This window comes from Sphaerodactylus townsendi, linkage group LG01 (assembly GCF_021028975.2).
Source record: "Sphaerodactylus townsendi isolate TG3544 linkage group LG01, MPM_Stown_v2.3, whole genome shotgun sequence".
In the NCBI taxonomy this organism is placed as follows: domain Eukaryota; kingdom Metazoa; phylum Chordata; class Lepidosauria; order Squamata; family Sphaerodactylidae; genus Sphaerodactylus; species Sphaerodactylus townsendi.
In genome coordinates this window covers 133841815-133853843 of record NC_059425.1, presented here as the reverse complement: position 1 = coordinate 133853843, position 12029 = coordinate 133841815, and the positions used below count along the sequence as shown (strand labels likewise).

At 39.8% G+C, this 12029-nt stretch overlaps 1 protein-coding gene across 3 annotated transcripts in view; it reads right to left on the bottom strand.

Moving 5' to 3' along the window:
* MDN1 (midasin AAA ATPase 1) overlaps positions 1-10124 on the bottom strand; it is a 121540-nt gene extending 111416 nt beyond the window's left edge. For all 3 annotated transcript variants that reach the window (XM_048494388.1, XM_048494373.1, XM_048494380.1), the window contains exons 1-5: positions 9910-10124; positions 6348-6571; positions 4130-4354; positions 1656-1763; positions 1305-1497 (exon numbers count right to left, since the gene is read on the bottom strand). In XM_048494388.1, the coding sequence (XP_048350345.1) occupies positions 1305-1497; positions 1656-1763; positions 4130-4354; positions 6348-6571; positions 9910-10008 (849 nt within the window). In that variant the 5' untranslated portion in view covers positions 10009-10124. The remainder of the gene's footprint in view (positions 1-1304; positions 1498-1655; positions 1764-4129; positions 4355-6347; positions 6572-9909) is intronic.
* Positions 10125-12029: the final 1905 nt, after the last annotated feature.

The window sequence follows — 12029 nt, the reverse complement described above, 5'->3', positions numbered from 1 at the left end:
GTCCCTCAGACTGTTGGAGAGCTAGACTAAAAAAAACTATGAACAAATTCCTATGCACAAATGATTGTAAAATGTGTGATTTCACCTTTCAGCCTTTCTGTCATGGTCTATTTTTAGAACAGTGACCAAAGTATGTCAAGTACAGGGTGGGCTCCAAATATTGTTGGGGAGGCTGTGGAATACCTTCCTCTGTTAAAAAAAAAAAGGCAGAACTTTCCCAATGAAGCATTCCATCTAACCCAGGATCAGGTATCTTCCTGGGTTCTTTCCTCCCTAGCAGCCAGCGAGCGATTCGCCAGCCTGGCTGATGCCAATGGGAGTGAGGCGGAACAGAAAGCCTGGAGAGCTTAATACATGGAGTAGCTGAGAGGGAAGAGGCTGAACAAGCGTTTGCCACATGTAAGGTTTCCAACTCTGGGTCAGAAAATTCATGGAGATTTGGGGGTGCCATCATGTAATTGCAATCAACAGCCATTGGGGCCGGTTCCTCCTCTCCCTCGAGCCCCCGCTGCACATGAATGGAGCCATCGCCGCCATGCCTGGCGGGCCAGATAAATGCCTTCAGGGGGCCACATTTGGCCCCCGGGCCGTAGTTTGGGGACCCCTGGTCTATGGGTAGCAAGCTGTTTTTACAAGCAGGGTCACCTCTGCTAGATCTTAGGGCAACGGAATTCCATATAGTTTATGAACTTGCACGTTACTACCTACTTCTCAACTCAAAATCAAGCTTCTGGCTCCTTGGGAATCCTTTACAACAAGGTACTTTTTTTCTTCCCCAGTACTTCTCCCCAAAACAGGAAGTGTTATTGCCACTAAACACTGGGATATCAGACTCATATACACTATACTGTCCAACCACCATTTATGTTGCCAGTACAAGATCACAGTGGATGCAGGTTGGAGTCTCCACTCTCACATGTACTATGCAACTGATACAGGAAGAGTAAGCTAGCAGAAGCACATCAACCCCTCTACTGAACCTCAAACTAACCAAATTTTGATGGCTGCATACGATTCCATAATTCTGTATATTCTTATCAAGCTCTTGCCTCCATTCCCAAGGTTCTCTCACTAGAGCAGTATGGCCAATTGACCATACTGGCAGGGGCTGATGGGAATTGTAGTCCATGAACATCTGGAGAGCCACAGGTTGCAGACCTCTGCACTAGAAGGTCCTTCACACAGAATCCTTTTACTTGCTAATTCGCATTAAGAAAATACCTCTAGGTAATTCAAAATGTCGGATACCGACAACAACTAAGACAATTGTTGCAATGTAATTTGCATATAAATGTTTTGCTTACATTTTCTCCAGGAACAGAGTTCTGTTTAGGTAGCACAACTCCACAGACCGCTACTATCTTTGCAGAAAGATCAGCAGAAACAATCTCTCCCTGAGTATATTGCAGTTCCTTCTCTTTGTTCCAAAAGGATGTGTCTGAGTTGGCCAAGACAAGGGCACACTCCACATTCTCCATCCGCGATTCTTCTAGCAACCTGTCAAAACCATAACCAAGATTATTAAACTGCTTTTTGAACTAGTGGAGGCAGCCATACTAAACTACACGAAGTATTGAGAGCAAAACAAAACAATTAGCACTTAGTTCCCTTCCAAAAAACTACATGAAAAAGATGACAACCAAAAAAATACGTACTTAAGTCTGAAATGTATTAGTTCTTCTAGATTAAAAATCTTCTTTAGGAAAGCCGATCGATGATCATAACTCATACATGTAACCAAAGCAAGACAACTGGCAGTGTACCTATAAAAAGAAAAGTTTGTTCAAGTAATATTTTGCAAGCGAGAGGAGCCACACAGAATAAAACATTGTACAAGACCAAAGATTCCCAAGCATTGCATGGGAATCATGCTAAAGAACGCTAATGGCCAACTGTGGAGAAAGTGCCTGTATTAGCTTAACTGAAGTCATTTTGTTGTAAGTTTTCATGAAGTGGTTCTCAAAATAATTGCCTATCTTTGGCTTTCCACCAGCCCTTCCAACCTGATACCGAGTAGCGGTTAATTGAAGGCCCAGGTGCATGAAGTTTTCCTAATGGTTGAAACTTCAATAAACCTTCGAATCCGGCACCTGATGAGAATTATGAATCATACCAACTGTCTTTGCTAATTGGAATTAATCCTTGATTGGTTTGCCTAGATCACCTGATGTGTAACATTCCTATAACTGTCTTTTCAATACTGTATCAGTTAACCTTTTTTCCCGCCTGTAGCTGCTGACATTATATCATGTCACTTCATCCCAGCTACAGCTTTTTGAATATATTGCTTGCTTTTGAATTCAACAGCTATGCTACCATGCATATGTTTTATGCTTTGATTTTATTTGGTTCGATTATTTTGATGTTACTGGCTCTTATACAACTGATTGCATGTACTTTATGCCAGTGCTCCATAGTTTGTTGAATGAATGCTGAATTCAATAAACTTCAAAAGATGTTCTAACAGATCTTTTTGCCTCTGAGTCGTGTGTGTTTGCAAACTTTTCCCATTCTTGGGATAAAATTCTCTGGGTTTGTGCCCCTCATTCAAGAAATCCTCTCTGCTAAATTCAAGATATCCTCATTTCACAGCCAATTCTTTATTGGTGTGCAAGGGAAGGGAGCGGGGAGGGGAGGGAGTGAAGGGTGGCATGCAAGGGAGGAGAGGGAGGGGGTCCGGCATCTGGACATGGCCCACCCACCCTAGCGGAAGGAGGGGGAGGGTGGCATGCAAGGGAAGGGAGCGGGGAGGGGAGGGAGTGAAGGGTGGCATGCAAGGGAGGGGAGGGAGGGGCCACGTTGAAGGAAGATTAGTCAACTCTTCCTCTATACCAACTGAAAAAAAATGACTTGCAGTATAATTCTGTGAAGCGCTATTCCAGCCTAAGTGCATTAAATCAACCACTGCATAAAATTTATAAATCCATGAAGGCTTGAACTTTACACTCTGTATCCTAGCTATTATATTAACTTCACCTGACCGGTTTTTGTACCTTGCTTTGCAAAAAACTTTATTTTGTTGCATTTTTCTCTGCTGTGCAAAAAAAGATAAGTGCTTTTGCCAGCTTTACGCTATTTCAACATGGCAGCAAATGAAATTATTTTATACAAAATCTTCAGATTTTAATTTGTTTCTAGGACTTTGCAAACACATGAGTTTTTTAAAAAAAACACAACAAACCCCTAATAATTTTTGGCAGCAACATAACAGGAACAAGAATAATAGGGATAATAAGCAAACAATGCATGAGAAAGCAAACAATGCATGAGAGTTTGTATACCTAACTGTATCACAGGGCAACTGATCATATGTTGAAAATACAAGTTTTAGGGATAAAAGATTCAGTGTAAAAGAAGAACAGTATTACTGACAGTTCAATAAAACAGCAAGTAATCATGATACATTTTAACTCTCCTGACATGGTACAAAGGTTTTTGGTCTTAGTCTGAGACTACAAAAATGAACCATTAAAGCCAGGAACTGATGAGTCTGATATGGGTAAATATAGTATCCTGTCAGTTCTGAGAATTTCCCAGATGTCATTATACCTGCTTGTGATTATGGGGGCTTGTTTGTTTTTTCCCCAAGAAAAGCTTACTAACATTTTGACTGCTATTAGTAAAAAGATACAAGCTCCTTATGTTTTTGGAGATGATGTTTGGATCTCAATATCTAGTGATAGGGGGTAAGTTTTAGCCTGAAAATGTCACCAGAAACTGCTCTTCTTGTGAGTGTACAGACCCAGTATAATCTCAGGCTTGGAAATCATGGTACATACTGTTGCTCAACCTTGGCCAAATCATTCTCCAATCCAACATATACATAATTTACCTCACGTCAAATCAATATTAAGGTCACAGACCAGCATAAGGTAAATAAAATATTAAAATATTAAAGGTTAAAATATACTGAAACAGATATGTATCTAAAAAGAAATAAAAGCAAGATGTACTAGTAAAAGATAACTGGGGACACAAAAGGTATGGGAATATAAAGGAAACAGAAGAAAAGCATAAATACTAGAGGGGAATAAAAACTTTAAAAACTATAGAACAATAATTTTATTTAAAAAACAACAACCACCCACTGAAAGTACTCTATTAACTTACAAAAACAGTTAGGACTTACCATCGGACCAAAGTATCATGACTCCTCAGTAATGGAACACAAACACTCCAGTCCCACAACTCTCTGAATACAGACTGGTCTTTTTTCAGGAACTTGTAAGCTGCTTCCATGAGATCTCTTAACTTCATTCGTCTGCGCCCATACCGAACTGTGTTTGTATCTGAACTTTCCAGAAAGAGTCTTTGGAACACTGGAAAAGTATCCTTAAAATACCTCAGAGCAAATCTACAAGAAGCAAAGGCAGTGAAAGCAACTGTATGTATAGCCAGAAAAGTGAAAAATACTCATTTAATCTAAAATAGTAGGGCCTTTCATGTGAAGACAGTCACAAAATGTGTTAACCATAAAATAACTCAAGGTTTTTTTCCTGAATGTGGAAAAAGTTATGTTCTATGAACAGTAAATGATATGTGAAATGATTTAATCGTACCAAATCATAGTACTAAGGTAAGCAGGAGAAAATCTCAACCAGTTCTACTACTACATTGACAAAAACTTTACTCATTTTTCTCACCGTACATTGGCACCCAAACAATAGTGTGAAGTTACCTGATACAGCTTTAACTATGAAGTTATTTTGGTCTGGCGAATAGCTGGAGGAATGATCAACCAAGAATTCAGTGCATGGATTAAATGCAGTATACAAATACCATCAATTTGAACATAATATCCATGACAGAGCTTGAATGAAAAAGTGAGTATTTAAAAGCAGCCTACTCATAAGTAATTTCCATTTTGTGTAAGCAAAACTTGGAGGGGAAGATATAACTACAGAACAGTGGGAAAGTCTTTAGACTAAAGAAATAAAATTTACAGATTTTCAAGAGAAAATTTGTATAAAATGTTTTTAGGTAGTACATAGCATCTAAGATATAGGTAAAGTAGATAAAAGTTTTAATGCAAAACAGCAAAAAAAAAGATTATGATTCATGGTGAGATGCAAAAGATATTGACAGTTAAGTTTATATTAGATCCTAAATGTCTTGCCAAATAATATACCAAAAGTGTATAATTAATTGCTTAAATATACATAAAGAGGGGGCTGGGCCACCTGAAGCCAATGTCAGATGACCCCTCCCTACTCTCAAACTCCATGTGGCTGGCTGACCTCATTCCCAGCTCCATGTGGAGGTTGGGGGCATGGTCAGCCCTACTGTGCTCCCTACTGAACTCCAGGAGTTGGGGAAGGGGCACAGCTGAGGAAGGTGGGGTGCAGCTGAGGAGGCTGGGACCCCGAGGGAGCTTCAGCCACCATTTTCTTCAGCTATGCTCCAGCTTGGCAAAGATGGAAAAATGTAAGTCTGACTACATTTTACAAAATAGTAATTTCCATTTTACAACATAAGATGATGTAAAAGTGAATGATACAGAAGTATGTAACTTCACAATTATTGTTATGTTTGATTTTAATTCCATGTTAAAATGTTTTTAAAAAGTAGTAATTTTTATTTATTCAACAGGTCTTACTCCTAGAAATGTATTCTTAGGGCTGCACCCTTGGGCCATGAGTAACTTTCACTTAAGCACAAAATCTTTTCCTGTGTTGCCAAAGAACATGAAGATGTATCAGGCATTTCTTTCGCTTCCCTGAACTGAACCTAATGTGCTAGAACCTAATCATTTTGTTCCATCAACATCTACAAACACCTTTGGTGGAAAGTTTCAACCAAGTCATTCTTGTGCTGATGAAATATGTTTTGCATCCACAGAAGGCACCATACGTCAGAAGAACACACACAAAGTGACAAAATTAAATGGTAAGATCCAATCTTATGCTTCATCAGTATTACTGTATGTATTTTTATTCAGCAATAAGTTTCACACTCAAATGAACATACAGCAGGTACAGACTTCAGTTCAATTCTGACAGTATCTGAATCATTGGGGCATTTAAAAGGAAACTCCAAGCTCACTCTCACAAATCAATCAAGCAGAAATCAATGAAAAGCAACAGGGCACAGAAGTACATACACTTTGCTAAAAGACAACACAACAAGCCAGGCAGGCAACAATTCTTTATCTCAAACAAAAGGACTACAGAAACTGAATTTGTCACATGTATGAACATAAGCATATATGCTTAATAAAAACATCACTTAGACCGCAGGCATGGTTTTGCCCTATTGTACATAAATAAGTTCTGTCTTCCCTACCATATGGACCTGACCCAGTCATACTCCAACCTTATCAATAACCACACAGATTTCATATGACTTACGGCATCACATCAGGATGATGAATAAGTCTACTCATTGCTACGCAGAACCTCTCATGAAGATCATAGCTGATCTGGCCACTAGCTTTAATAACTTCCGCATTCCTTTCCAAGAGATCCAGCAATATTGAACGAAATTGGCGACTGATCAGCAGAGTGCATTCTTTGTCCAGCAATAACTGTGCTAAGGCACTGAGGATACATTGACGGTCCTGCTGATTCCAGATCTGGGGAGAAACAGAGAAAGAGACTTTTTAAAAAATCCCCTCCTCCGTGCTGTGTAGGTCAAACTACACAAGTGACAAACCTCAGTGGAAAGATAGAAATCACAAAAACTAGTAGGAAGAATGAGAGAAGTATTCTACCAACAGCCTGCAAGAACAAGAAGGAATTGGGTTTTTTACTGTGCATATAATCCAAGAACTTCTGTTCATTCATTCTTGCCTTTTGTCTGCAGAATACTTATCTTCCTGGTACATTCATGACCTTGTCTCCCGCCTGAGGAAATCTCAAGTATACTTCATTAAAACAAGATACGGCTCTACTTTAGAAATGTTTCTGGGGCTGTTTTCTAAGACTTCTTGGAATCTAATAAATGTCCAAAGTTAATGTCAGAGTATCCATGCTTACTGGAGCTCAGTTATACTTCCAGGTAGCCTACCATTCAGATTACACAGATAAATGTTAGCTTGCAGGCCTTTGCAGGGTAGTGATTTGTCTTTTTCTCTTCTTATAGTATAAAAAAATTAAAGAATACTCAAGCAATTGTGAATTTTTGTGACAAGACAAGGTTACATTTCTAAATAAGCAAAATAAAACAGGAATATGGTAGCAATTTGAAGACTTTGTTGCCATCAAGTTACAGGTGACTTATGGGTTTTCAAGGCAAGAGATGCTCAGAAAGGGTTTGCCATAGCCTGCTTCTGCATCGTGACCCTGGACTTCCTCGGTCATCTCCCAACCAAATATTAAGCTGGACCACAGTGCTTAGCTTCTAAGATCTGACACGATCGGGCTAGCCTGAGCTATCTAGATCAGGGCAAAGAAAATTCTTAACAATTCTATAGTTGAAAACATTTCCAGATAAGTAAAATAAAACAGGAATCTAGAGTACTTTGGAACCTAACAGATTTTATTCTAGAGGAATCATATCACCAGATGCATGAAGCATAGAGCTATAAGAATTTATGCGCAAGAAAAGAATGTACAATGAGGGAGGTGTTACAAAGAGAGGCCAGTTTAAAACAAGATCTACCCAAAACAGTAATCAGTTCAGAGTGAGCTCCTCCCAGCTGTTGTCAAATGGGCAAAACAGGATTAACATACAATCTAATACAGGATGAAATAAAATAAGTTGGTACAGCAACAGACTAAAATGGATACCCATCTGGAATTACTAAATAAAAGCTACCTGCATAATGTTTTACAGTTGAATCAGAATGTAACACACACACAATATTAATCATTGTTTCATATTGCTAAAAATTCTTGCCCATGGTTACATATGCAGGTATGTGAATTTCAAGGAAATGTGAGCACAAAAAAGGCTGCTGGATCTGCTCAGAGGAATTTAGATGTGTGAACCAGTTTAGCAGGAATAGGACAATTGTAACAACCACTACCTTTACTATGAGAGTATCTTTAATTTAAAATGAATGTTTTTTACTGTTCGCTTCACTTCAGACTCAATATCTGTGATGTGCTGAGTAGCTTGAAGGCATCCTTCTTCTCTTATACTGATACCCTTCAGAGGCAATTAATTATTTTGGAGAAAGATAGCTTCTCATTTTGGAGTATTTTGTTAGATTTTTTTCTAATCAACCCATACTACTTACCCTCCAAGATGTTGTTTTGTTTCTGTGCATTTAAGGAAAATGGAGAATCTGACATTTGAGGAAATAGCTCAAATCAGACTGTACCCAGTGAGGAAAGTCACAGAACACATGCAGAAGGCTGCTTTTGTATTATCAACCGCAAGGGCACACTCAGATTGTACTGATGCCTTGAAATGCAAATGTACTCATAAGGTCCTAATAGTAGCTTCATTCAACAAAAAACTATAAACCATTGAGGGTAGAACCTTGGAATTCAAATTATTATTTCATGTCCCCCATAAAAATCTTAATGAATTAGCCCAATAGGAAAGGATAAACTATGACCTCTGAACCCACTTTCTCCAACAAGATATATCTAAAAGAAAAATTATCTACTCTTGATTTACATGAAAAGCTGTTAAGACTTTGTAAAGCTATTTCCCAACAGCAAAAATACTTTTCAAGGAGAAAATGAAAACCTCAAAGAACTGGAAGGTGGAATTTTTACAGACTTTAAAAAAGCAACCCTAAAATTGATGTACAATATTAGAAATACACACAGTAAAACTGGTGTTCAGTAAAACTGATGCTTCATACTTAGAAGAGTATTACTCTGTACAGGATGACAGTTTCCCCATCCCACTACTCTCAGTACATCAGGATTAAAATAGCAATAACAATACACACATTTCAGATACCCTTGCCTTTCACAGCTTTAAAAGTTAATGATACTGGATGAGGTTTTACAGTACATACACACAAATTTATAGATAAATTATGAGCCTGTGCAGCATAGTGGCTAGAGTGCTAGACTAGGAGCATGGAAAATTAAAACCAAATCCATTCTTTTACTTGGTGATCTTCAACTGGTGATCTTCAACTCTGGGGGAGGGCGGTTTATAAATTAATTAATTAATTAATTAATTAATTAATTAAATATTTTCTCTCAGCCCAACCTATTTCACAAGGTTGCTGCAGTTCAGAGGGGAAAAGAACACAGTCCACACTGAAAGTAAGGTAGGACAATAATAGAAGAAATACTGAGAAGTAACAGACGACAGCCGTTTCCCTTTCTCAGGGAGCTTGGACATGAAAATTGCGTTGGTTTCCAAATTCTACCTGGAATCAAATCTGCTGCTCCTGTCCAACAAAGCTATTCTCTGAAACAATATACTAGGTATTAGAGACATATTAAACAGGATAGCTTGCCCTTGCTGCTTACAAAAGAGCATCCTACAAACAGACTACACACTAGTCAAAGTGACTTTATTGAAATATTTAACTTGCACCCAAACAGACGAACCACAAACCACTACAATTGATCCCCAATCCTTTTGCTAGTCTGTTAAAGGTGAGAAACAGTGAGACAGAAATTACATGGCAAGGGGGGAGGGGCAGGAGGATCTCGTCAAACATTGTTCCTGCGTATTTTCAAGCGCTGGCAGGATAATGGAGGGATACTATTGCTTTTCACTCTCCAGCCTGTTCTTCGACTGCTCAACGCCACCAGGAAACAAAGGCCAGATGCGGCTTGCCCGCTTCTCCCTCCCCTTACTCCAAACAAGCCAATCGCCCCCTCCGCCGAGTAGGAAACAGAGATGGTAGAACATGTGGTGTAACTCGAGTGGGCGTTACATGGACAGCAACTCTCAGGGACGGTCACCCAGCAGCGTCCCTCCCTCACTCCCCGTCCATCATTTCCCCTCCTCCGACAGCTAATGTCGAGAGCGCTGCCATTGTTGCCCCCTTACCTGTTTGGCGAGAAACCTCCTGAGATCGCCGCTGGTCCTCTCGTTCCTCTGTGCCACCAATTGCAGCGGAGTCGCCAGACTGAGCCGCAGATTCTCCATCCTTCGCCCCGCTCGATACGGGCTCCCGTCCGTCCAGGGGCCGGGAAGAGGAGTGTGCGTCTCCAGCGAGCCACTGCCAGCCGCGACTATAAACGCGACACGTGGGAACGATCAGGGACTTTCGTTTTCCCAGTTATGCGTCATTTTTCCGCGACGCCAACTTGTGACGCGACTCACCGCCCCCCGGCTGACAAAACTACAAATCCCATCGCGCAACTCGTCAAAGAGCCTTCAAATTCTAAACATGAATCCGCGTGTTGCATGCTGGGATCAGTAGTCTAAGATTGCGCCCTCACTTCAGATTGATGTAGCGGCTCGCTATTTGTATGTCAATCAGAAAAGGATCGGCGGCTTCTCCGCCTGCTCAAGTTTTGTTTTTTGTTTGTTTGCAGAGCTGGAAGCACTGCATATATTAGTGAAACCGATAGAAGAAGACCCTCCGTTTTTCCTGTTATAGAAAAATGGGAGTAACCCAATAAGCCAGTGTTCAATTAAATGACGACATAAATATTCTGAAGTGTAGGATTTGAAAGGCTACCTTCTGTTTATAGGTACTGCAACTCAAGATTCAGTTCTGTCAGTAGATTCACAGGAAAACTCATTAAATTTGAATAAACTCTGTGAAGCTGGTGCCAGCCAATGCTGCTGATGTACAGAACAACATAGGGGGAAAAGATAAACACCAGTACTGTTTTTTTTAAATATGCTATTAGTCTTACTGCCAAGAAAATGTAACTGTATGCTCTCATTTGCTCTCTAATCTTAAGAACGAGTATATTCTTCAGTGGCTCAGTAACTTAGGCCCCTTCCGCACACGCAAAATAATGCGTTTTCAAACCACTTTCACAACTGTTTGCAAGTGGATTTTGCCATTCCGCACAGCTTCAAAGAGCACTGAAAGCAGTTTGAAAGTGCATTATTCTGCATGTGCGGAATGAGCCTTAGTCACCTAGAGTGGTGAAATAGATGTGCAACACTCAGCAAGCTAACTATCCTCTTTTCAAAAGCAAAAACTTGCAAAATGCACAAAGACTACATAATTTTCACATACATATTTTTAAAGTAGGCAAACAAAACAAATGAATTTCAATTGAGGAATAGCTATAAGTAAACAAACATGTAGATTTTAAACTCCAGGAGTAAAGACCTGTTTTGTTTTTGTGTTGTTGGTTTGTTGTGGGGGGATTTTTGGTCATTTTGCACTAATAATGCAATCCCAATGACCCTCCTGGAAAAGATTCAGTAAGTACTCGTGTTAGTCTGAAAAAGCCGAAAAAACTGAGCCCAGTGGCACCTTGAAGACCAACAAAGTTTTATTTCAGATATAAGTTTCGTGTGCATGCAAATGTCAGAGCCCCAAAAACTGAAACAAACTCCATGTAGAGAACAGAGGTTTATTCAGGAACTGAAGGACAGCTTGGAAAAGCCAAGACTGGCTTTTCCCACACAACAGACAGTAATATGTTTCCGCATTCCTCCCCCCACATGAGAACAGCACTGAGAAAATATGCAGTGAGATAGCACAAACTGACTCCACTGGGCATGGCCTTGACCAGCACCTGGCGGGCTGAAGTAGTGAAAGACATCCCATCCCCCACCCATGTAATGCACCAAGCAGCTCCACAAGCTTCCCAACTACTAGGCATCCTGACATTAACACTTCTTCAGAGGCTCTTAGGAGTACGCCTCACTCATTGAATAGATCTATTTAGGGTTTATAATAGCATAAACGTGAATGGGCTTCAGCCTATATAATCAAATGCTTAAATTATGTACATGAGTATAAATAACAAAATTTCACAGGAAGATCACCTCCCCCCCCATAATTTGCTGAACGCAGTTAATACAAAATGTTTGTTTGAGAGCAATCCGATCCAGGTCTGTTCAATGAGATTTATTTATAGGGAAATATATTGCACTGTAAGATGTTAGCCTGCCACAGGAGCCTTATATTTTAAACTGCCATTAACAACAACAGGACTATAAAGCAGCAGAAAGGATTCAGCGGTGCTTTAAAGCCA